Source organism: Apis florea, unplaced genomic scaffold (genome assembly GCF_048593485.1).
Source record: "Apis florea isolate Af1SG1 unplaced genomic scaffold, ASM4859348v1 contig_2291_pilon, whole genome shotgun sequence".
In the NCBI taxonomy this organism is placed as follows: domain Eukaryota; kingdom Metazoa; phylum Arthropoda; class Insecta; order Hymenoptera; family Apidae; genus Apis; species Apis florea.
The window spans coordinates 1,118,580-1,145,344 of record NW_028256553.1 but is presented as its reverse complement, the minus strand read 5'-3'; the positions used below and the strand labels follow the sequence as shown (position 1 = coordinate 1,145,344).

Sequence of the window (26,765 nt, the reverse complement as noted above, 5' to 3'; positions counted from 1 at the left end):
AAAATTGTTATTTTTTAAAAAATAAGATATAAAATAAGTGAAATAAATGTATTTAAATAATTTGTATTTATATTATTGATTTATTATTCATTAAATGCTAAGATGTTGTTGGCTTAATTTTATGTCATGAGATTTTTGTACACAGCCTGAATCTCTGTCAAGAAACATAACCTTACAAAATTAAAATTGTTTGGTAATTCTAAGATCTCATTTAACTTTAAAATCTAAAATTTATAACTATTTATAATTATTTTTATTTATATTTATAATAAATATACATGTTTATTAAAAGAATAAAAAAATATTTTATGTAGAAATGCCGCCGAAAAGAGGAAAGGTACAAAAAGAAGAGGTTCAAGTATCTCTCGGACCTCAATTGCGTGAAGGAGAAGTTGTTTTTGGTGTCGCTCATATTTTTGCGAGTTTTAATGATACATTCGTCCATGTAACAGATCTTTCGGGAAGGTATATCGAAATTTTAAGTAAATTATTGTTTTCTTTTCAAGAACTAATATAATTATTTCTGTAGAGAAACCATTGCACGAGTTACTGGTGGAATGAAAGTCAAAGCAGATCGTGATGAAGCTTCTCCATATGCTGCTATGCTTGCTGCCCAGGTAAAATTATAATATATATCAATTATCCACATTCAGGCAGCTTCTAAGTGACATTATTTAATATTAGGAGCGTTCATGTATGTGGTAAAACAAATTTCTTTCTTATTTACTAGAAATGTATCTGCATGAATCATTTCTATATTCTAGAGGAATACAGCTTATACTTCATAATACAGCCAAAACTATATGTTTAGTTACATATATAATAAAATTTAACATTTTAAAAATAATATTTCTATTTTTAATAGGATGTAGCAGAGAAATGTAAATCTCTTGGAATTACAGCACTTCATATTAAATTAAGAGCAACAGGAGGTAACAAAACAAAAACTCCTGGTCCAGGTGCACAATCTGCTTTACGTGCACTTGCACGTTCTAGTATGAAAATTGGTCGAATTGAAGATGTCACACCAATTCCATCTGACTCTACTCGTAGAAAGGGTGGTCGTCGTGGTCGGAGATTATAAATTATATTTCTATGTATGGTTTATTAACTTTCAAAAATAAAAATTTAAAAAATAAATGTTGCATATTTTTATATACTTTATATATATATATATATATAAGTATTAAAGAAATTCTATATAATGAATAGATTATTTAATATAAAATAATAATAAATCAATACAAAATATAATACATTTATAGTATTTATTATTCATTTTTATATTTTGAAAAGAAAGTTTATATACTTATTTTATATACTAAGTTCTTTTTTAAATTCAATATTAAGAAAATTATGCATTTATTAATGACTTTTCATTATAAAATTAACAATTAAATAATAAATGGTACATATTAAATACATATGTGTGCAGCCTGAGAATGTATATTAGTTATTGAAGTTAATTGAATTTAATTTTATAATAGTTATAAATATTAGTGTTTATATGGTATAAGCATTAAGCACTTCCAACAATATTGCCTATAGTAAGATAAAGTTTAACTTTAAGATCTAGTTTTTGAGGTGCTTTATGTTCTAATGTAGTAATAGTATTCACATATCCATATTGCATAACAAAGCCAATTATAACTGGTTGACTATCGTTTTCTTGTATATTTTCATGTGGTGTTACATGTAATTTTATTACAGCTTTATTACCTTTTCGCCAAATTACAAGCCTTCAAAAAACAAATTAGATTCTTAGTATATTATTAAATATTCCAAACTAAAAAACAAAAATTCATACTTAGGATCATCTTGAAAATTATGAGTATCACCAGTATCATCATATTCAGCAGCATCATCTCTAGGAGGCAAAATAAGAGCACTGTGAGGAAGAATTATATCTGCATTTGCATTAATTTTAATAGATTTCGTTTCCTCTATTACAGGCACTTGTCGCACAATAGAAGGTAATAAATTTGGAGATTCAGATCCCTGGAATTATTGGGAATTATTAAAAAAATAATATAATTTAAAAAATATTAAGTATTTACCTGTTGTGTATTTTCTTGCTTAAGTTCTTCTTTTTCATCAACAGCTGTTAAAATAGGTGTCAATGGTGTATCCAATGATAAAAGTATTATCTGAGTTTGATGTTGAGTTGGATTGCAAAATTTTAAAAGCAATTCACTTGATTTACCTGGACGAAGTGGTTCACAAGTAACAATTCTTACTTCTGGTACATGATAACTATGATAAAAATATATGTAAATTAATATTAAAAACACAACAATTTATAAAATATAAACTTACAATGCAGCTAATTGTATTTTAAACTTTGCAGAATGTGTACAAAAATCTGGTTTACAGAGATTATGTTCGCAAACTCGGCATCGTTGTGATCTTCTAACTAACAATTGTCTATGTTGAGGACGTAATTCATTTACATTTTCTGCTTGTATATCGGGATGTTGTAATCGTTGTTCCAATGTAGTAACTAATATTTGAAAATTGATATTCTTTCTTTATTTCTTAAAATAACGAAAAATATTATTTTGATAAAAATAAATACTACCTACTCTTGGTTATTTCTATTGGTTCTGTAAAAATATCTATTGGTAATTCCTCTACTTCTGTACTGGCAACAGCTGGAGATGGTTGGTCAGTTGATTCAGTAGCAGGTTTTGTAGGATGTCCAATACGTTTACGAACCATAGCAGACGTTATTCTAAACATAGCCTAAAATGACAATAAAAAAATTAAATCACATGGTTTAAAATAGACTTCTTTTTAAATGAATTTTTAAATTTATTACAATTTGCATATAAGGACGCTTTGGTCGAAATTTCTTTTTCTCACATTGCTGTTTTTCTATAGAAGCCAATATTTTATGATAATCAATTAAAGTATTAATCCGGTTTGTATGAGGATTTTCTTGTTCAGGCCAACCTCCTGTAGCTAATTAACATATATTATTTTAATATTAAAGGACATTTTAATATATTTTATTTATGTAAATATAAGAATATATATATATTTATATATATAATATTATAAAATTATAAAAATATTGTAAATTATAATATTTTGAATAAACATACCTACAGATTGGTCTGGTATACCAGCATCTCTAGATGTCCATCGACATAGTGAACAAAATAAATAATAAACTTTTTTAGGTGTTGTTTTTATATCTTTAGAATCTTCTCCTTCAATTGGTATTACTCTTAAAGGTACATGTCCAGCTCTTGTAGATAATGTTTGAAAGCAACAAGGACATTTGAAACAATTTGAACATCTATTAAAAAAAGAGTAAGATATTATATATTAATATAAAATTATTATATATATAAAACTCCATTTATTTAAAACTTACTTGTTTTTTTTAAGACGAACTTCTGATGATGGTAAATTTTCCATACAATTAGGACAATAATGTGAATCAACCTATTAATTAAAATAAAAATTTATTTTTTTACATATAAAATTTATGCAAATTTTTATAATTTTATTTCATAAGAAATAATTCGACATTCATTATATGTATATTTAATAAAATAAAAATTATTATACCTCTTGACAGACACAATATCCGCAACGAATTTTGGAGCAGTGTCTACAGAAATAAATCTTCGAAATTGGTTTTAAAGAACCACAATTACATACATAATGTACACAATCGGGTTGATTTAAATATGACATGACTGAATATATATTTGTTATTATTTAGAAAAAGAAAATTACACTTTTTAAAATTCACCTTGTCATAAAACGATACATCTCTCAATCTAAACTATAACTTTTTTTTAAGCCATCTTTAATACACGTATAGTATTATAGTAAGTACAGTAAACTTTGCAGTTAAAATAAAAAATCCCTATATTAGATTAAATTTTGAATGGTTTTTTTAGACTTATTTTAAACTTATTATATTATATGTTATAAATATTTCATGTCTTATAAATAATTAATATTTGAAAATATATAATATAAAATATACATATTATTTTGTCTACATAAAAAAAACTATACAGTTCTGATAAATAGTAACAGTATAGTTTTTTATTTTTATACTATTGCTATTAAACATAGAATACATTAAATGATATTATGTATTATATATATAAAGATATCTTGTTTTTACGAGCAATGGTTTGTTATAATATTTATATTAATACTATTTTATCGATCATATATTAAATTTCTTTTTGTATTTTTACATGTAATTATATTGAATAATGTATTCACGAAAATTATTGCAAAATAATAGAATTTTCAGTTTTAAATCTAATTGTATATTAAAAAAATACTTAAATGAAACTATTTCTCGTATTAATTATCGGGAAACTCAATTTGAACCTCTTCCAAAAAAGAAACCGCAAAGAATATCCTTTTTAAGAGCTCTACTTACAAAAGATGTTGATAGTGAAGTTTTCATTTATCCAGAACAAATATCTCTTAGATATGATGATTATTTTAAATGGATAAAACCAATTGAAATTTATATGTCAAGTTGTGTTAATAAAAAACTAGATAAAAATCAGATATTAAATCAACTTAGAGAACTTGAAGTATTTCGAACACACATTAGTGAAGAATATTTTGGTTTAACTTTATCAAATACAGAATCATTGAAATTAATAGAAACACTAAGTAATTTACCTTGGTTAGGTACATATATAGTAAAAAATCATATTTCACCACTTCAAATAATTTCTAAATATGGATCAAAAAGTCAAAAACTTAAATATTATCCAAAAATTATGAGTGGTGAAATGATTCCTACAATATGTGTATATGAAGGTGATCGTGGAACAAATATTAATAGCATTCAAACTCTTGCTATACAAGAAGAAAATTCATGGTTATTAAATGGTGAAAAACATTATGTTGTTAATGGAATAGATTCTAATCTATTCTTAGTTTTTGCAAGACATATGTCTTCAAATATAAAAGTGACTGAAACAAATTCATTTTCTTTATTTCTAATTGAACGTGATTTTGGAAATATAAATTGTACAAATGTATATGAAACAATTGGCAGATGTGAAATACCTACTTGTACAATTAATTTTAATGATACAATTGTACCTAGTGAAAATATCATTGGTACACCAGGTGATGGATTTAAAATATTAATGGAATATTTAAGGCCTGGACAGCAAAATATATCTGCTCAAGCAATTAGTATTTTAAGAAACTTTATAAATATATTAATACCTGATATTTTACAAATGAGGCATTATGATAGAGATTTATATCAGTTTGATGTTGTGAAAAAAACTTTAAGTGAAATAGTATTTTCTTTGTATACCATGGAAAGTATGACTTATCTTACAAGTGGAATGATAGATGAATATGAAAATATGTATGCTGATTTGGAACAAATTCTTACTGAAACATATTGTGCAAATAAGTGTTTAAAATGTATTCAAGCAGGATTACAATTAATTGGTGCTCAAAGTTATATGAATAATAAATCATATATACAAGCATTTCATGATGCTATGGCTCTGACAACAATGGATGTAAATAATTTAGATGCCAATGCATATGCAGCAGCACGTGTTATGCAACATATTGGACAAGCAACGTATAATCATGTCTTTAAAAAAAGAAATGCTTTTAAATTTCCTTTTTATAATATGTTGAATTCAATATTTGAACTATATAATGCAAAATTAAATGCTGATAAATATCTTCATCCATCATTAACTCATGCTAGTAGATATATGGAAGATTGTATAGATAAGTTCAGAAACAGTATTGTAATATTACTGGAACGTAGTGGATCACAGTGTGTAGAACAATATATAGATTTGGAAAGATTAACTGAAATGTTAACAGAAATATATGCAACATTTGCTAATTTATCACGTTCTTCAAGATCATATTGCATTGGTGTTCAAAATGCAGATCTTGAAAAAGAAGTAGCACTTAAAATGACATTTGTAACACATTCTAAAATATGTGAAATTTCAAAAGCTATAGATAATGGTCCATTATTTAATGGTGATCAGTGTTATACAAGTGCAATGGACCTTGTATATGAAAAACGTAAATATCCTATGAGTCATCCTTTGACTAAAACATTTTAAATATTTAATATAACTTTTATGATAATTTAATTGTTTTTAATATATATTGTAAAAATAATGTTATAAGTGATAAATAAAGAATAAACAAACATATTTCTATTAATGATTATGTATTTATATATAAGTAGTAATGTATAATATTTCTTCTTATACTATTATACATTATTATTAAATTTAAAAGCAAAATAAGATCTTTTTCATAACTATCCTAACACAACATTTTAAAGAGGTATTTTCAATGAATCTTATATTATAGGAATTAGAGATTTATTTTTATACACCAGTACTATGAATTCTAAAATATACGCAAAAGGTGGACGGTATTCTTCTAAAAAAAAATTCAACTATAGTTTTTCTAAAATTGGAAGTTTGGAATTCTATTAAATTTATTTTTAATTGTAGTATCACTATAATTTTTCTGCTTGAACAATAACATGTTCTTCCCTGTATAAATCCATTGGAGACCAACAACTTCTTACACAAGTATATATTAAAACAGTTCCAAATTCAATTTGAAAATTTTTTTCAACTCGTGGTTGAAGTGTTAATTTGGAAATCAATGTAGGCAAAATTTGAACTTCAAATGTCATTTCACCTCCGCAATGTCTACATTTTCCAACACATCCACTAATAGGATATAATAATAATGGTGCAGAATTATCTCGGGAATATCTAAAGAATAATATAATATATATATAAAATTTGATAATAATAATATCTAATTAATATTTACATATATATTTTTACCGTAAAAGTTGACCAGGATTCTTTTGTATTTGAGTGATGAAATTATGAAACATTTCATCTCCATGCATAGGAATGCCTTTTTCATATTTTTCTGAATCTGTTTCTATAGTTTTACCTTCATCTATATCTGCTCCAGATTTTGATGATAAGTCTGGATTTCTATATTGATATTCCAGGAGTAAATCACATACATGTTGTGGCACATCTAGATTGTAATCTTCTTCTTCGACGGAAAGAAATATTTCAACAAATGATAGTTTTGTATCAGTATTTGATTCTATTTGAATAGGAAATGGAGTTACTTCTCGTAATAAACTAATTAAATCACATTGAGGCTGAATTGGAGTATCAATACAAACAACTTCACTTTCTTCACCATCAATTTCAGCTGATGCTTGAGGAGAATCTAATCTACCTACAGCACCTACACCAACTGGAGATTCTATACTTGCTGGGCTAAAATAAATTAGATATAATAAATAAATATATTTTTATAAATATTAATGTTTTTTAGCAATTTTTTATATACCTGTTTGCATTAGGATCATCAACATGTAATGCAGAAAATTCTTCTCTTATATTTTCATCTGCATCTTTTTGCAAAGAAAAATGAAAATCTGTTATATTATTTGGTAATACGTTATTTCCATTTTGTTCAGAATTATCATTCAAATTATCACCCCAATCATCTGCATCTGACAACCATGATGTTGTAGATGGTACTACTATGCTACTACTATCTAAAGCATTTGGTTTACATTCATCTTCTGATACTTGAACTCTCAAACAAGTCCAACTTTCATTTTGATTCCAACAATTTGGATTTATACAAGTAAAAATATAAAGTGTTCGATGATATTTAGAATTATCTAATGGAACATATAATTGAAGAGCCAAAAGTTGATATAATCTGCATAATCTACATTGTGGTAATGATAGTAAATTTTTTTCATAACAGTTCTACAAATAAAAACAATAAATATTATTTAATTTAATAATATATATATATCTAATTTTATATTATTATAACAATATTAAGTTGTTCAAAAATTAATTCAATATATTAATTGTTCAATATATTAATGTTAAATTATTCATTTAAACTATATATTATAATTATACGATATTTAATATAAAAATAATTTACATATAAAAAAAATTTAATGTAACTTAAAAATTTTTAAAATTTGATTAAATTTTTTAGATATTTTGTTTAATTAAAATTTTTTAAATATATTATTTGTTTAAATATAAATGCCTGAAATTTAATTTTAAAAATGAAGAAGCTTACTGGAAATCCACCAATCTTATTTGTCATAAAATTAATATATGGTCGGTGTTTATCAGTGACATATTCATCTTCGTATCCCAAATACACTTTTGTTCGATTATCACAAGCCATTAAGTTTGATTAAAATTATATTTCTTCATTGGAAGACTTCGTAATAGGATAGAGAATATTTTAATTCTCAATTTATGTGCAATTGTATTTAACACTGGACAGCTGACAGGTATCAGCATTAGTTCACGCGTGCGCTTTTAACAGTATCCTACATCTCTTATCGATTTTTGACTACGTATAAGTAAATATTACGTAAAAAAATTAAATTTTATTTATATAATCTATGTTTTATATAAGATTAATGATATTATAATCTCTTATCATTAAAAATAACAATTTATGTATTTATTTTAATACATAATAAATGTTATAGAAATAATTCTAATTTATAACTTTTAGATTATACTTTGCGCTCGATAATCATTGTAACCAATAGCATTTCTTTTGTCTTAAAGAAACAAAATCCCTAGAAATATAATTTAACATTAAGTCAAATATTCAAATATTAAAATTTGTTACGTGATAAAATAAATTTAATAACTATATATTAGAAATTAATAGAAATGATGTTTATTATTCTTTCTTCAATTAAATAAGTTGTATAAAATAAAAACGCATTTATAAATATACATTTTGAACGTAATTGCATTAATTTATAATTCATGAAAATTAATATTAGTATTTAAAAAAAAATGTTATAATGAAAACTACACTTAGATTAGTGAGGGCTCCGGATTGGTTATAATTTGTATTGTGTGACGTTTTTTAGATATAGCATAACTATACTTTTAAAACTGCTATATAGAAACATATCGCACTTTGTTTCTCGAAATCAATCGTTTTCTTTACAAAACGTGCTTATTTAAAAGCAAAACAATAAATCTAAATCAAATAACGAATATAGTAATAAAAACTATTGGTTGGGATGTCCGATTTTAGTTTGTGACGTCATGCGCAAAACAGTTCATTCCTCATTCCCTCCGTATATCTATCCAGCTGTCCGTGGTTTGGCAGTCCGGTGAACGAATTTCTCAGGGTGATCATTACGTAGGTTTTATGTTGGTGGCCTTTTCCACGATCGACAGTGGAAACTCAAGGTGTTAAAATATCAATACACAATCGAGTGCCAATCGTAAACCTGTTAGGTAGAACTAATTTTGAACAACCTATAACGGTATTGTGCGATAGGGTGGCCTTCGGACTGACAAAAGGTAAAGACGTACGCAGCAGAAACAACAGGCGTTCTTGTATATGTGACGAGGTTGTCGAAGTAACCGTCGTGCGGGACTGTGGTTTCTTTTATTGAGAAACAGCATTAACGTAAGCTGTGGACAGCATTGTTCTGGAATTTATTCGTTTAACGATTTGGGAGCGACGAGCCCATTTGTGAGGGATGTCTACCCCCGCAAGAAGGAGACTAATGAGAGACTTTAAGAGGTATAGTGATTCTCAAGATTTCTATGTCATCATTTCGTATGTCATTCATCGCCATTGTAATTGAAATTTATATTATGTTGCCTATAATCTTTTTGTACATTCTGAATCATTGAAAAATTTTTTCAACACTCATCAGGTTACAGGACGTTCGAACGTCATTGTAGCCCATCTTACAAAGTTATTATTAGGTGTTTATAATCATTTATTACGTTTCATTTACATTCCTAACCAAATTTATCGAAGATTAATGGATAATTTGGAATACTATATTTATTTTTATGTAAAAAATGTATAGGAAATAGCATATTATTTGTGAACAATTATGTTTTTGTTTATATTATCATATTTTTTATTTTTTATTTATTCTTATATTCGTTCGATTTGTAGAAAATTTTCTTAAAAATTGTAATTCATAAAAGGATTATTTTATAAATTGTAAAATAATTTAAAAAAATAAATGATATTTTTAAATATAATATTAATAGTTTTCACATAATTTTCATTATTTATTTACTTTTGTTATAAATAGGATATTTTTCAATAGAAAAAAGAATATATATATATATATATATATATATATATATATATATATATGTATATGTATTTATATATGTATATGTTATTAAAAAATGTTTTATATAAAAAGGCATTGTTTTATATATAATTATATTATATATAAAAGCATTGAAGCGACATTGAAACCTCTAAAAATCTAAATTTATTCTCTTTGTTAAATTTATATTAAGCAATTCTGAATAAAATAAAATAAATACTTTATAAGATTTTAACAAAAAATTTTTTTGTATAATCTTATACATTTATTATATACTTTAGATATTATATACTTTAAATAATAAAGTAATTATATTTAAATCTATATATTTTGATATGTCATATATAACAAGTATTATAATATTATAAAAATATTACAAATATTAATATTTTTTTAATTAGTATTGTTATTAATTATTATTAATTAGTATTTACATTAATAAATTTTAGTATGTTAAATATAAAATTTAATATTTTTATGAATAGATTACAAGAAGATCCACCCACTGGAGTATCAGGAGCACCTACAGACAATAATATTATGATATGGAATGCAGTTATATTTGGGTAAGAATATATATGAATATTTTTTAAAATAATAATTCAAATTTAAAATTATAATTATTAAAAATAATTATATATTCATTAAATAATTACATTTCATTATTTTTTTAGACCACATGATACTCCATTTGAAGATGGTACCTTTAAACTTACAATAGAATTTACGGAAGAATATCCAAACAAACCACCTACAGTGAGATTTATTAGTAAGATGTTCCACCCTAATGTATATGCTGATGGAGGCATCTGTTTGGACATATTACAGAATCGTTGGAGCCCTACTTATGATGTGTCTGCTATTTTAACATCCATACAGGTATTTAAAACACTTGATAATTTACATCTATAATTAGTTTGAATCAATATTTCTCAAACATCAATGACATTATTTTTTATTTATTTTCATTAATTCATATAAAAAATTGCATGCTAAATTTCATAAACTAATATAATAATAATAAGTAATATAATAATAATAAATTTATTACAATTAACTGAGAAATATTATGAAAATATAATTATTAATTTTTGTTTGTATATGTTATCATGTTTTTTTCTATAATATGAAATTAAGTTTCCTTGTATAATAAATATATTTTGCATGACAATGACTAAATGTTCACAATTCTCAAAATAATTAAATACTTATTTTATTATTTGTTATTAAAATAGAATATGCTTAATTTTCTATTTTTTTATAGAAATATATTAAGAGTTATTAAAATTTCACATTTAAATCCATGTCTTTTATATCAATTTTATAAAAATTCGAAAAATTTGTAAGTTTTTGTCTTAACAGCGGTTGCAATTCAGCAAAGTCTGATTCACTAAATTTGAAAGTTATTTGCATATGATGTTAGTATTAAATTTATGCTTGTAATTTATTTGACTTATGTGTGTACTTCTAATCACCAATACCAAGTAAGGGCATCATTTACTTATAATTATAGCCATGCATCATTAAAGAAATGTATAATGAGTATGACTTATGTGGTTGCAGTCGCTGTTAAGTGACCCGAACCCGAATTCACCTGCCAACTCAATGGCAGCACAACTGTACAAAGAGAACCGACGTGAATACGAGAAGCGAGTGAAGGCTTGTGTGGAGCAGAGTTTTACGGATTAGTCGCAGGCGTTTCCACAATGCTGTTGCAGCATCAATCAGCCACCTACAGCCATCAAATACAGTGGAGAACGTGCAGCCTTACCAAGAAGCTAACGCTAAATATTAGCATGTTTCTTCCTAAAGCTCTATTGAACTACCACAATGTGCAACATTAGACCGAATTTTTACGATGTTGAATAATAAATTATTATAAAATTGTGTATTTATTTATTTCGATATTTGATAACAAATCGACATTTGATTGAAATTAGTAATATTAAATGGTAGAAAATAATCGGTATTTGGCGCTTTTTGTTTTTGTGCTTCAAAGCAGTCTTTCACAAGCGTAGAAATATATTTCAATTAAATTTAAGTACTTCATATAGTACATAAATTCACTTATACATATAAATATATATACATATATATACACATGTATGTGTATATAAATGTATATATTACATATATATACATATGTATATATGTATGTATATATGTGTATATATATGTGTATATATATACACATATAATAAATACATAATTTCACTTTATAGTTTTATGATTTTCTTTAAATTTTTGTGTTGTTTATGTTTAGAATAAACTTATGTTATATCATAACAAAGTCTAAAATATTTGTTACAGTCCCTTTTGGATGAACCAAATCCAAATTCTCCAGCAAATTCATTAGCCGCACGATTATATCAAGAAAATAAGCGGGAATATGAGAAGAGAGTAGATGCTATTGTAGAACAGTCTTGGTTGAACTTCCAAGAAAGTCATACAGAAGATAGCCGCTGACATTAAGTATGGTTCATTCAGAATTTTAAGGATGTTTATTTGAGTCTTTCTTTTTTAATTTTTTAATTCATGGCCTGAAATATTTTTCCATGCTAATAAATCAAGACATTAAATCCTCCACTGTTCTACAGAATTTTTTTTACACACTCTAGTTCAAAGTATTATCTAATTTTATAATATAGAAATAAAAAAATTTATTTAATATTGATTATATTTTAAATATGTAAAAAAGTGTAGAGCATTGGAGTGATGTGGAATTGTACTGTGCATTATGTGATCTTTATCTATAAACATAAATAAAATGTATATTATTTTGCTCATTTATAATTAGGGTTTAGAATCCCAGTTATTACATAACAAAATTATAAAAATAAAAATATACATATAATTATCTGTTTTGTAATATTAATTTACATTGCAATTAACAGTTACATATAAATATAAGATCCGCATAAAATAACGTTAAAACGAATAAATTAATTACTAATATATAATAAGGAAACGGAAAAATAATTTGTTTTAATTACAATTATAATGTATAAATAATATAGTATAGAATTAAAATCAATAATCAATTTAAATGATAATACTATTAATAATTTCTTGTAATTTCCTAATAAAGTTGAAACATTATTCATAATAATATGCATTAGTCTCCTTTTATAAACAGTAGATGGGGAAAGGTAAACAAAAACCAAGACAGTTCTCATAATAAAAATTACTGAATTTAATAAAAACATTAAAATCGTTTTTTATAAACATGTTTAATAAAAAATTTCTTTTATAGTTGTGCAAAGCATTTAAATTGTTTTTAAAAAACGATATGCTTTGCTATATGTTAGAGTTTTTGCTCAACTATAAAAAATTATATCTTATTAAATATATTGTACATTATATATTAAAGAGAATTTATATCCTAAAAATACAATGTTCATATGTACAAAATAAATTCTCATCAATAAACAAAGTTATACATATAATTTCTTTTTAGAGATTCTATGTATAATTTTCGTTTATGCATGTAATTTTATAAACTTTATGCAATCGTAAGAATCTATACTTATATAAATATACATTTTGCAAATAATGCAACAGAATTTTATAAATGAAACTTAATACATAATGAATTGATGACAATCACTAGTAAGATTTTATATACTATAATACAAACTAATTAAAAAAGATGTTGATCTTAAGTCATTTTATTCATGACACAATTAATTTATGTTACAAAAATTCCTTTTTTTTTTTTCTTTTAATACTGCTATTGTAATTTAAATATGAAATATACTATATTTTAGATAATTACCATAGATAAATGGTATTTACACACATATTATTGCTCAAGAGTATAGAGGCCCATTAATTTTTCAATGTTGAACAAATATAAAGCAATTTTAAAATATATTTTTTTTTTATAAAGTATCTATTTTACTGTAATTATTTAGTTTTGTCACAATATTTACAATAGCCAATATTATACAAATATAATTTATCTGCTACTGTAGTTGATTATATGATAGTTCACACGCATATCTATACAATTATATATTTAATAATAGAATAATTTCATGTTTTTTTATGAAACTATTATTTTTTTATTAATTCACAAATCATAAATCAATCTGCTTAATAAGATTTCAGAAAGTATTTAATAAAATATATCATAGAAGCTGTCTTTAAATTGAATTAAATTTTCCAAAATATTTAAATTGCTCACCAATTTTCTCCTGCTACGATTTTTCTTCTTTTTCTTTGTTATACCTTTCTAATTCTTTTAAGAACTGAGCTTTAGGTTTCATAACATTTGGTCTGTCTCCTCTACATTTTGGACAAAACCATTTGCCTTTTGGTTTGGTACTTAATGAAACACATGAAAAATGAAACCATTCTATAGGACATAAGTCATTATCACACAATATCATTTCTCCATATGATATTTGATCACAGAGACAATATGTTGGTTCATCTGGATCTATTGCAAGATCATCCTCTGGTGGTGGTGGAGTATCTTCACGATGTTGATTTTGCTGATTACCTTGTCTAGATTTCCTTTTCTTTTTCTTGCCAGTATTAGTAGTAGTTGTTTTCTTTTGATTACCATTATTTGTATTTGATAAAGAATTTGAACGTGTTTCTGCCATTACAATCATATCCATAGTGTTGGAAGACTCAACCATTGTCTCTGTTCTTGTTCTTCTAGCTCTTTTTGGTTGTCTTTCTGAATTATTTGCATTGCCAGAAGAATTAGAAGTCACATTTGCATTTGTTTCACGGATTGATTCATTATTTTCTTGTTCTTTTCCAAAATCTATAAAAAGTTAAAATATAGAAAATATTGATAATTGTTTATTTTTATAAAATATGCAAAATTAATAAAAGAAAAGCTATACCAAGATTACGATAATCTAAGTCTAATTGTCTGGATTTATTTTCAATAAGATCTTGAACTTGTTGAACTATTTGCAATTTTTCATCTCCTATTTCTTGTGCTGCAATCAAGGCTTGTTGAAGTCTTAAAAGTGCTCTTCTTTTAACTGTCAAATCTGTATCATTTCGCAATGCTTCTTGCTGTTGATCTACTTCCCGTAAATATGCTAAATTAAATTATAAAAATAAATAAAATATATATATAAAATAATTTGTTTTTATAAAAATTTAAATAAAATGAAAAACAAAAATTAAATTTTTTTCACTTCTTTACAATATAATAAGATAAAAAATAATAGGTTTATATTTAAGTTAATATTTTATAAAGAAATGCAATTTTTTAAAATTATTGAGTTCTTTATTATATCTATTTTTTTAATGCATATATATTATATTTTATAAAAGCATTTATGAATTTTTCAATTCAAAAAAATTATTTGTAATGAAAACGTATCAATAATATATTATAGAAACTTTTTAAACTTAATTTTAATTACTTTGACAAGTGGCATCAAGTTCTCGAAGCCGGGAAACATGTCTTTGTAAATCATTTGGTAAGTTTTCCACACAATCTAAATAATTTTCAATATATGTTGCAGAATATAAAGCTTCGACTACAGCTTGATTTAACATTTTCCTTCTTTTATAAATTTCCTTCGACGGTTAAAAAATAAAAATGATCCATTTAATGACAAACTCTTGAATGTCACTGTATTAGATTTTCGAACTTGTCGCACCATTTATACAGATATGTATTATCACTTCATTTATAATTACACCAATCAAGATCAATCAAATCATACGGAATATAATTAAACTTTTATAAGACTTTTTTAGATACTCCATCTGTATTTATGACAAGGAACAAACATGGCTGCTGGTTTCTAAGAGAATTCTACATCTTTATCTTTTGAAACAAGACATAAATTTATCATAAATGATGTTATTTTAATTTAAAAAATTTTTATAAATATTCATTATTTGATATTTCAATAAACAAAATCACATACGATGTAGTATAAAATACAATTATACATAAGTAATAATTTACTATAAATAATTGGCAAGCATGGAATATTAAAAATCTTTATAAAGTACATAGTTATAATATAATTAAAGATTTATAAAATCAAAGATTTATATATATATATATATACATCTACAAAATTATATATATATATAATTTTTCATATGTATTTTAGATGATGAATAACAGTTATAAAGTTTGGTAATAAAGTGACATAAATCATTATTAAAATTATGATTATTTCATATCATATTAACAATTTTTAATTACATTCATTACAAAAAATAATTTACAAAACTTTTTTATATGTTAAAAAAGTATTCAATCATAATTTGTTTTTTCTTGATAAAGAATTTGTAATTTAAACACTGATTTGACTAGTTATTCTGACGTCAAAATTTGTAGTACGACCTACCAATCCCGTATCACAACCCTATTTGATTTCGTTCGGTAAGTAGAAGAAAGAGTCGTGTTTGTGTTCTCGCGTGCCGCAAAAACTGCGCGACGGTTGTTCTAAAAGTATTCGTTTCCTTGTATTCAAATTTTAGAAGATGACATCCACAGGAACCTTCCAAGGATTTAGCGATGAGAAGAAGAAATCTAGCAAGTAAGTGACAAACTTATATTTACGATTTATTTATACAAATATTATATTAAGGAATCGTATTTTCCTTCTGCCAGTAGTGTATCGTTTATTTATTTTAACCTGTAAAAGATTAAAATTTTTACATTAAAAATATATTTTTGACATTATTAATTATATTATTATTAATCTCTAAAAACAATTATTAAAAAATTTGGTCTTTTAACAGTTTAAATTTTATTATTTGATAGGTTTTTTATTTCTATTATTTTTAAGGATTATGTTTTTATATAAAATAAAAATATTTATTTATTTAATTCAATAATAATAAATATAAATTAATGGCGTCTTGTTGGTTACTGATTTTTTGTTATGCATGGTGCGTCAGTTTGAACCGGTCATAACCGGACAATCCATGAATCTTTTTTCGTATTGGTAAAGTTTTGATAAATTGAAAATTACGAAAATTAGAAACATTTATTTGCAATTTAAATATAAATTAATGTATATTTTGAAAAAGTTTAATAAATTATGTATTTATGTAAATGAAACATATAAATAAAAATTCTATAATGAATGTCATTTACAATTACATATATTTGTTAAATTTAATATTAACTTTAAATCAAATATTTATAAATTTTCTATAATATTATTAAAAATTACAATTTTTTTAATTTTTTTAAATATTATATTAAACTTATATAACTTTGAAAATAAATAAAATATATAATTTTTTTCATTTCAATTTTTTTGAAAAAATAATATTATCAATTCTAATAAATTATTTTCGCAAAAATTCAATTAATTATGTATAAATTTATTACAATATGTAAGATTTAACTGTTGCATTTGAGGATCATGAGTCGGTAATATCTTAAATAAAATATAAGTGCAAAGAAATGTCAATAGATAGCGCTCGCTGTATTGTTCCTGTTATAAATTTCAAAAATTCGATTGCAATATTTAGTAGAATTTTTTTTTTTGAAAAATATTTTAAATTAGTATATATTTATAATAAATATTTGAAAAAATTTATATAAATTTATATAAATTTTTTTTAAATGCAATGATGATATCTTATCAATAATAATATTGATAAATAATTGATAATATCATAACAATAATTTTTAAAATTATTTTTATTGATTTTAATAACTAAGTATGATTAAATTTATTTTATAGAATAAGGATTTTTATTATATTATGATATTAATTTTATTTGTGTCAATTTTATTTGTGTATAATATAAAATACAAATATTATAATTGTGAAAGTAGTATAGTTTATGTAATCTTTTCTTATTTTGTAAAATGTTGGTGAGTGATTTTGCCTTAGCAATATCATATTTCTGATATTTTAAAAAAAAAAGTTAGTGGTTTACCACAGATAGCGGCGAAACATTGCAATGTATGTTTCTAATAAAAGAGTATTTGATTTATCGATAAAATGAAAAAATGTACATAAGATATAAAGATAAATATTTTTGAACAAGTATTTTATATGTCTGACGATACACAACTGGTTTTAATATAAATCCGTAAAAATTTCAATAAATTATGAAACATATATATATGAAATATATATATGAAACATATATAGATTAAAATTAAAAAAATTAGAGATAAAATTCCGTAATGATAACAGAAAATAACAAAAACTTTACTTGTTTCTTTATATATTTGGAAAAAATGAATATTTAAAAAAAAAATTTTTTTAAATATAATTGTATGAGAGAAAATCACACGTGAATGATATCTTTCTTTTTTTGTAAATAATTTCTTGAAATGTATACGAATAATATACATAGTTCTGAAACACGAGTCATGTTGTGACTCATCCGGCATTGTACAGTTCTTAGCGTGTTGCATAGAGGCGTGTACATTTAGATTCGAAGCTTTATAATTGCATGGATATTGTACCTATTCTTTATTCTGTCTATTTCTGTTCGTTTCTTTTTCGTATTCTTGCAATATTCGTTTTTGCATGTATTTTTGCTATGAACAGATAATATAGTATGCAGAAAGAAAAAAAGAATTGTATAATTATTAGAGATTTTCAGTTTGATTATTGAATTTTATTATTTTTTTAATTTTTATTTTATAGAATAGAAGTAGTATCGAAAAAATTTTTGCTGTTTTATTATTTAATATTCTTTTATAATTTCAAATTTAGAAATCTGCTGTTTTAACGAATAATTAAAATTTATTAGAGAATCATTTTAATTTTAAATGTATAATGACAAACAAATGGTTTCCATTTATGGTCAAACGCAAGATATTCTCATGTCTAAGAAAATCCGAAAAGAGTACGATTCAAAGGATAAATATAACCTCTGTTGCTGGCTAGACCGAAGAAGTAACCAAAAGGAATTGTCTCTATAGATCGTGTCCGTGACTGTGCTTAAGGACACATCCCTCGAGTCCACATAGTATTTCGCAGGCGTTGGATAAACCGGCTTAAAGCCTTGTGCACACGTGCACGAGGATCATTTCTCCCTACGCAAGTTTGCGCTTGCGACGCCGTCGATCTCTCTACCGTCAGTGGATTTCACGATTGTACAGAACACGGCACGCTTCCTTTCCTGCTTCTCGACTTTTTGGAGGTGGCGCCTCCTCGTGTAGCGTGCGTTAGTTTCCCTCCGCTTTTCTATCTGTGATCTTTCTCTTTCGTATTCGGTAGTGCGTGTGTGCGACGAAGAAAGAAACGGAAGAGGAACTCGAGCCGCGGCGTGATCCAGCCTGATTGACCCACGTCGTAGACTTGCTTATACGTGCATAACCGGCACGAATTGTCGCGTCGTGACATCGAAACGCGTTATTGTGTAATTTTCAAGTTGGAAAGTATAAAAGAAGTCTTTTTTATCCGCAATTAAAGAAAAATGTGGGCTGGCCAAGACGATACGCAGCGTTTCAAAACCAGGTTTGTGCCACAAGTATTTTTCTTTTGGTGATCTTTTTTCCGTGTTTTTCATTAATTATGTTTCAACATGCAACCCTTTTTTTCATTTACGTTTTGACAATTTATATTTAATCTCGAAAAATCTTTTTTTTCAAGTTTGTTCGATCAAGCGTCAAGACTTTTGATGACTTTTTTTCTATCGAATAATCGAAATTATATTTTCATAAATGCGATAGAGTCGTTATCACTAATTGATGTGATAGAATCAAGCGCGAATTCAACGGCTGGCGCGTTCTGTGTCCCGCCTGTTGCTTTTCTCGCATGTGCTCTCTGTTTTACCGATTGAATGCTTTTTGTGAAATTTTTTTTCGTTTATTTTTATAATTATATCTTTGTGATGGTTCAACGGTTCATCAAAACTATTATTTGGAGCATCTGTCGTATTTTATGTTCCGTGATACAAATACCTTCCCTTGCGATTTCAATCGACATATGTTCAGAATATTCCGAATAGGACAAATAGCTGTTATTAACTTTTTCGTATTGTATTAATGTGCTATTATAATTTAATAACGCTGAATCAAATCTAAGATACATATATTATATAATAAATTATATAAATTACATAATAATTATATAATAAAATGTTCTTTGTCATATATTTAAATTATATAAAAATTATAAAATTTCGAAGAAGAAATTCTTTATTGGTATCTAATAATATTATCATTTTTGATTTCTTAATCGATAAATTTCGATATCAATCGAATAACGATTTATGATTTTAGAATTTAGGAATTTCGAAGCCTATAGTTTAGTTTCTATTTTTGCGAGATATTTATATGGAATAAGAATGTTCGCACCATTTTCAGATATGAAACAGTACAAAGGTTAATGCCAGTGTAACGAGAGCGAGTTACTGAACAGACGTACTTCTGTCTCTTCCTCATATCATATTTATAAGTTTACAGAGTCATACTATTCTATAAGTTTGAAATTTCAAATTCCATAAGATCTAAGAATACGAAAGATATAATTTTATTTCGCAATTTTGTACAAAGAAAAAGAAAATAATGAGAGAAGAGAGAAATGTAATATATATAATACATATATGACAGTTTTAATCGTGTTTTAATGAATGTAAATCATTTCACAATCTATAAATAATTCAATACAAAAATATATATTTAATATATATTTATATAAAAACATGATAACGTTGATAACGTTTGATAACGTTGAATCATTTAAAGCTTAACTAATCATATATGATATTTTGAGAAATTCTTTATTTTCATGTTTGGAATATATATAATTATATTAAGTAAGTGATATAAGATTGCTATTTATTATATATATATAATTTTTAAATGATTCGTAAATAGCAATCTTATATCACTATATATATATATAAAATTTATATAATTATGTTTTTTTTATTTTATGATTATATTATAATACAATTTCAAATATATATATAATATATATATATTGTACAAAGAGACATTAAAGGCAAGGCGATTGTGACACGGTTCACTTTGTCGTGTAGGTAGAACTCGTTTTTAAACAAGACTCTATACTGTACATTCATGTGACCGGATTTCACTGAATATCATATCGAACATTCGTGAATAACAGTCTCGTGGTACCACACTCTGATGTGTGCATGTGTTTTCCACTTTTTACGTATTCAATTTTGCAAAGTTGCGTAAAGTTCCAATGGTCATATGATAAATTTTATTTTATTTTTGAAAATTTTTTTTTTGTATTGTAATTTAATTTTTTATAAGAACTTTTAATAAAATATTACAATTTTTAAGAATTAGACAAAATTGAATGCGAAGCTTAGGGAATTTCAATAATCAAAGTCATTATTTATGCTTGATACATAATCCCTATTCCAAAAATTTTCTAATTTAAAAATAATATTATTCATGTTTTTTTTTTCTATAAAATTCCCCTCATATATATATTTTTTTCAAATATTAACATTTAAAAATACTTTTTTTTTCCCCCAAAATACTTATAAAAGATTTGATCTAATCGGATAAATTTCGAAATACTCGCGAGTTATTTATTTCCATCACTATATATACACATCGATGTAGAAAACGAAGCGTCGTTACGCATTGATGTACCTTTATAACCTCATGTTAGTGATATTCAATGTCTCGTCGAAGTGAACGCAGGTGATTTATTTACGAAAGGCATTGAGGCTGGTCATTAAATCCGTTAACAAGTCAGACTCGACTATTCTACCACGTATCGGGCATCGACCCTTCCAGTCACCGTCGTTTTTTTTCGATTTGTCAATTTTTTTCCCCCCGCTTTCCCTTGTTCTCTTTCCGTCGTCTAATTGCTGTCAATTTTCTAGGGAGGGCCACTCGTACAGGCTGATGATCACTCAAGATAATAATGATCATTCTCGTGATGACTTGTGGTGTCTCGCGTGGGTGTTTCGCGCGACCATTCTCGTTCCTTCTTGTCTGGAAAGGCAAAAAGAAAGATCGTGCTCGTTCTTGCTTTGCGAGGGACACAAAGAATCCGCGTTGATCTTCGAACCCGGCCGGGACAAGTCTCTTACTTTGTTCGTCAAGATCATGGAGAGCACAGGACGTTGATAATGAAGAGATATTCCGGTTGATACACGTCGATAGGATCTGTGTCGCGTTCCACCGGCAATCGAGGAAGTCGTAGAAGGAATTGTCGAGCGGTGACATCGTTTTAATGGATGTAGGAATTGCCGCGTGCGGCGAGGAGAATGCGGTATGATTTATGATACTCGCGGGTTGATAGCACGAGTTTAAGGTAAAGCATTCTCTTCGTTGAATGTTAAATGAGAATTGGAGCTTGGTGGTAATGCTTCTAGCGCGTAATTGATAATAATTTTCAAATATGCGACTTGGAAGGAAATTTAATTTAAATCGATAATTTGAAAATTTTTTTATTTACTCTACAACTTTCAAGATTTTCAAGTTTTTAAGAACTTTTCGAATCTTTCTCGCTACATTTTTATCTTTTATATCTTTAATTTCTAAACCATCCAGACGTTTTTTGCAAATTCTCATTAACTAAATCCCCATCGCAATAGGACTTCTTCGAAACGTTAAAGCACGAACTTATCGCTCTGCACATAAACATTGTATATACGTGCCCGTCTTACCGATCGCACGCACGCGCTCGCGCGGTCGATGAATGAAAACGATTTCCATTCATTTCCATTGCTTTTTCATCCACGTTATTCTTTATTCCATTCCATGGGCGTGTCGCGTTTCATCCGATACATCGCGGCTGAAGCCGTGTCGTACCTAGTGATGGGATCAAGTATCTCGCGAATAGATTTGAACTTTAATCGGATTCGAAACTTTTACTTTGTTCGTACTATGCGAACAACAATTCGATTCTTTTTAACGTCGAGGTATAATCATCTCTTTGATAGAAAGAGAGAAGAATAAATATATTTCGAGTTATTGAAATCTTGTTGCTTTCGAGTAGTATTCGTGGAACGAAACACGAATTGAATCGGATTTAGTAGATACGTATCGAACTTGATCCCATCCTTAGTCGCTGCACACGCATCCGTGCAAAATGCGCGACACACGGTGTGCTCGTCGGTGTCCTGTTGCAGTGGGAACGTCGCTTTTCTCCGCCGACTCGTTTCACCGATCCTCTGCACCATGTTCTCGTGTTCCCTACTCTCATTCGACCGGTTTTAAAAGTCTCGCATTCTGCGTCATCGTTGCGAATTATGCCAAATTCTTATCGATTTTCTTTGTATTCAATCCTTTAGCTACATTCGACCTTGTGTTCTGTATATTTTGTTGTTTAAGTTCTTTTTTTTTTTGTATTCCATTATAAGAAGTTTTTTACAATTAAAAGTATGCAAAACGAATATTTCATTCGCGGTTGAAGGGGAAATTGGAAAAATTGGCCACGGTTGAAAGGTTAATTTATATTCGAAGACTAATTATATGGAATCGAGGGTAATTATCTATTGTCACATACTGAGTTTCTCTTTTCTTTTTTAATAGCAAATTGAGATTTATGACTGGAAAATTGTTGATTTGCGATATATAGGAATAATTGGTATTTCCAATCTACGTGTCTTTTACGATTAAGTTTCGATTAAAAAGATTATTGAAATCGGAAGTGGAATAACATCGAAAATTTTGATTATTGAATTTGTTATGAAATTTGAAGGAAAATTAGGAAAATTAATCCGTTGTGATATTAAGAGAGAGAAAAAAAAAATAAATCGTGCATTCAATACGTTGTTTTACCGATGAATACACACGCGTTGTTTTTGACTGGATGAAAACGGTCACGAATAAGGTAGCGAGTATGTTCAAACGGCATGTTCCATTTAAAGGTTTAAAAGCCCATTGTGGACGAACAAAAAGGAAAGGAGGGACAGTGGAGAGAAAAAGAGAAACGAAAGATAATCGAGCCACGTTTAATGACATCTGTCATTAACGTTCCTATTGAAAACACGGAAGTCATTTTAGAAGGCTACCATGATTTCTTCCTGTTTACCCTTATCCCTGTTTTTTTTATTAAATGGATTCAATCTTCGAAAACTCGTACGAAGTACGAAAATCGCATTATATCTTACGCTCGTTTTATACTTGTACTCCTCTTTTGTGCTCTTTGTATCTTTGATCATTTTTTTTTTTTCCTCAGACTTTCTACTTGTCGTAGTTTTATTCTATTCTATTTTTTCGAGATGTGCGTTATTTTTATGGTGTAATTTACTGCTCGTTATTATCGTTGATCTTAATTGAGATTTTAAATATTTTTTCGCTTTATATTTTGCGCGGTTTCTTCGGTTTCGTGGATTTTTTGTAATTCATGTTCTAGGGAATAATGATTTAAAATTAGCAGAGCGGAAATTTCAAAGAAATTTGCAAAGAAAAAAATTAGAAAATTGCCAATTTAATATTTATTGTTAATTAGATTTTCTTTTTTACAATAATACTTTGAAATTTTTATACGCCAAATTTTGCAAAATTTCTTATCCAATCAAAAATTAAAAAATCATACGTGTATACGTTAATTCGTAAGAAGTAAATGGAGTGTTAATTTTAATTCTAAATCTAATATTCTCTATATTCGTCTCGCTTCATCTAATAAATAACATTTTTGTACATCAATTTTTATACTCGTTATTCGATATTCGTTCCTCAGAATCAATTCTCCTAAAATTGGCCCACTGATATATTAACACTTGTACGCACGAATGAACGATCCAAAATGGAACTTACCTTTTTATATAAATATAATAATTCGTTCCCAAATCTCTAGCAGATCGTTGGAAAGATTCGTACACGAAGAACGGAACGGCAGAGCGCGATATTTAACCAAGTTTTCCACCGACCAACGTTCCATTCGAATCGACCGTTCGAGAGGGTTGGCCGCGTATTTCAAGGCGTTTAAGAATAGAAAGGCCCCGACAAATGGCTCATTGCTGATGCTTGGTGTCGTGAACAATGCCTATCCAACTGGTCCCCATTCGCGCATTCGTACATTGTGGCTGCTTATCAGCCGTGATTGCATTCAATTCGACACGCCGGTTTAAAACCTCTGCCAAGTACCTGCTCGTGAACGATTTCTTTAATAAACCCCTCCCCCTCCCCTTCCCCCTTCCCCCTTCCCCCCTCTCTCCCCCGAGAGAAAGAGAGAGTGTCTTTTCCCAAGAGAATCTTTCAGGGAATCTTGGTTGGAAAGTGTAGCGTGCATATGCAAATCTTGGATTTAATATTCCGTTTGAAGGGCCGAGGCGTGTGCACGCGTTAGCACGTAACCGCGTGATCGACCGCAAATTTCTTCGAACAAATAGTTTTCCCCGTGTTCTCGACGAGCTTTCACAACGTTTATTCCGCATTTATCGTCCCGATATTCGATGAAAATTAGCCGAGAGAAGGGCAATGGAGGAGGGAATTTTGAATTCTTGACGGATGATCGATCGTAATTAAATAGGGTGTGGTCGAGTTCGCGGTGAAAATTCTTGGCCGAAGATCAGTTTTGGGGGATTTGAAGCGAAGAAATTTGTTGTAGGATAGATTTCCACGTATGCAAAGTGTATCGAGACAAATTATTTGTCCATGGAATGGATTATGAATTCTTAGAAATAAATTTTTCTTCTTTCGTAAAGTCGTCACGATAGTCATTTTGTAGAAGGATCGATCTCGTAGAATCTTCCTTCTTGGTTGCAATCTGACGAAAAAAAGTAGTTTCTTGTTCATCTCGTTCTTTTTCGATCCGATATTGAGTAGAAAAGAGAGATAAATATGCAGAAAAATCGAAAATCTTCTGCAAAATCTAACGTATCTTGATTGCAACGAGAAAGAAAGTTAAAGCTAGGATAGGATAGAGCACGATTCGAGTAAGCTTTTTCCTCGGATTACTCGGTGTCGTTGATTTATTTCGCGGATGTACCGCGTGAGTCACATTTCTTTCGACCAGGTGAAATTAGAAATAAAAAAATATCGACTGATTGAGCTCCATTGCTCGTCGTAAACCAATATCTCTGTTTTTCTAGATGGTTTTGCTCGGTGTCATTACTTGGAATATGCTTGTTCAAGGGTTGTTGCGTTTTTCCTACCGGTAATCACGATGATAATATCTGTATTGCCCAAGATATTGCTGGCCTCGCTTGCATTTCATTTCTTCGAACAACTCTTCTCGTTTTTTCCCTCCGCTTCGATAAAATAAAAAGTTTTGATGGAATTTTTAAGTAAAACACTTGGTTTTTTACTTAAATATTTTTAAAATCCTCTTTTAAACTTACTTATTCGTGAATTCACGAACGTTGCTTTATTATTTGTTAAAGAATCGTAAATTTCAAAATATTTTTTTTAGAAAATCTACATTTTAAAATACATTCTACTATCAAAATGTTGTGCAATTCCATTTCAACTTCTTAAACTCAGCTTTAATTCGTATTACTTTCATTCCAAAATGAAAATAAAAAAGGTCATCTTCAAAAGGTAACTTAATAAATATTAAAGCTGCGCCTATTATCATTATCACCTTTCTCTCGTACCACGTTACAGAATGAAGAAAAAAAGAAGCAAATAGGAAAGAAAAGTGTTCTCTTGAATTTCTACCCGGTTCTAACTATATTACAACTTTGATCGGCTCTCTAACGTCCCGTTATTTAAATTTGCCACGACTCTTAA

At 27.0% G+C, this 26,765-nt stretch overlaps 7 protein-coding genes and 1 long non-coding RNA gene across 20 annotated transcripts in view; 4 read left to right on the top strand and 4 right to left on the bottom strand.

Moving 5' to 3' along the window:
* Nucleotides 1-314: 314 nt before the first annotated feature.
* Rps14 (ribosomal protein S14) lies at nt 315-1,140 on the top strand. The gene is made up of 3 exons (XM_031920500.2): nt 315-465; nt 530-617; nt 866-1,140. Exons 1-3 carry the CDS (start codon nt 317-319, stop codon nt 1,082-1,084), a joined length of 456 nt encoding a protein of 151 aa, XP_031776360.1. The 5' UTR covers nt 315-316; the 3' UTR covers nt 1,085-1,140.
* Nucleotides 1,141-1,254: 114 nt separating this feature from the next.
* On the bottom strand, nt 1,255-3,853 carry DCTN4-p62 (dynactin subunit 4). Its single transcript, XM_012494086.3, has 9 exons — nt 3,577-3,853; nt 3,380-3,450; nt 3,105-3,301; nt 2,819-2,961; nt 2,583-2,742; nt 2,317-2,500; nt 2,058-2,253; nt 1,808-1,998; nt 1,255-1,739 (listed from the first exon to the last, which is right to left on the bottom strand). Exons 1-9 carry the CDS (start codon nt 3,703-3,705, stop codon nt 1,520-1,522), a joined length of 1,491 nt encoding a protein of 496 aa, XP_012349540.1. The 5' UTR covers nt 3,706-3,853; the 3' UTR covers nt 1,255-1,519.
* Nucleotides 3,854-4,084: 231 nt separating this feature from the next.
* On the top strand, nt 4,085-6,194 carry LOC105736987 (complex I assembly factor ACAD9, mitochondrial). Its single transcript, XM_012494007.3, has one exon. It carries the CDS (start codon nt 4,242-4,244, stop codon nt 6,099-6,101), a length of 1,860 nt encoding a protein of 619 aa, XP_012349461.3. The 5' UTR covers nt 4,085-4,241; the 3' UTR covers nt 6,102-6,194.
* trus (programmed cell death 2 like trus) lies at nt 6,195-8,928 on the bottom strand. Its single transcript, XM_012494262.3, has 4 exons — nt 8,140-8,928; nt 7,378-7,808; nt 6,849-7,304; nt 6,195-6,773 (listed from the first exon to the last, which is right to left on the bottom strand). Exons 1-4 carry the CDS (start codon nt 8,248-8,250, stop codon nt 6,509-6,511), a joined length of 1,263 nt encoding a protein of 420 aa, XP_012349716.1. The 5' UTR covers nt 8,251-8,928; the 3' UTR covers nt 6,195-6,508.
* On the top strand, nt 8,900-13,289 carry Ubc6 (ubiquitin conjugating enzyme 6). Of its 5 annotated transcripts, none has more exons than XM_086903355.1 (5): nt 8,900-9,237; nt 9,379-9,627; nt 10,666-10,746; nt 10,855-11,059; nt 11,744-12,470. In XM_086903355.1, exons 2-5 carry the CDS (start codon nt 9,584-9,586, stop codon nt 11,867-11,869), a joined length of 456 nt encoding a protein of 151 aa, XP_086759481.1. In that variant the 5' UTR covers nt 8,900-9,237; nt 9,379-9,583; the 3' UTR covers nt 11,870-12,470. The 5 variants fall into 5 exon arrangements, with proteins under 5 accessions (XP_086759481.1, XP_003689707.1, XP_012349896.1 ...); XM_012494442.3 differs by lacking the exon at nt 11,744-12,470 and adding an exon at nt 12,491-13,289 and having other exon boundaries at nt 8,941-9,287; XM_086903353.1 differs by lacking the exon at nt 11,744-12,470 and adding an exon at nt 12,491-13,289 and having other exon boundaries at nt 9,052-9,237.
* A 63-nt stretch (nt 13,290-13,352) lies between these two features.
* Nucleotides 13,353-16,191, bottom strand: LOC100872159 (inhibitor of growth protein 2). Its single transcript, XM_003689656.4, has 3 exons — nt 15,574-16,191; nt 15,040-15,243; nt 13,353-14,957 (listed from the first exon to the last, which is right to left on the bottom strand). Exons 1-3 carry the CDS (start codon nt 15,707-15,709, stop codon nt 14,380-14,382), a joined length of 918 nt encoding a protein of 305 aa, XP_003689704.1. The 5' UTR covers nt 15,710-16,191; the 3' UTR covers nt 13,353-14,379.
* A 292-nt stretch (nt 16,192-16,483) lies between these two features.
* The window catches only part of Jupiter (microtubule-associated protein Jupiter), a 71,940-nt gene continuing 61,658 nt past the window's right edge, over nt 16,484-26,765 (top strand). For 3 of the 9 annotated variants that reach the window (XM_086903350.1, XM_086903345.1, XM_086903342.1), the window contains exon 1: nt 16,561-16,710. In XM_086903350.1, coding sequence (XP_086759476.1) covers nt 16,655-16,710 — 56 coding nt within the window. In that variant the 5' untranslated portion in view covers nt 16,561-16,654. The other 6 variants (XM_086903351.1, XM_086903343.1, XM_086903348.1 and 3 more) reach the window with 5 other exon arrangements.
* On the bottom strand, nt 22,516-24,993 carry LOC147658288 (uncharacterized). Its single transcript, XR_015290764.1, has 2 exons — nt 24,849-24,993; nt 22,516-23,388 (listed from the first exon to the last, which is right to left on the bottom strand). It is a non-coding gene; the product is annotated as an uncharacterized LOC147658288 (long non-coding RNA).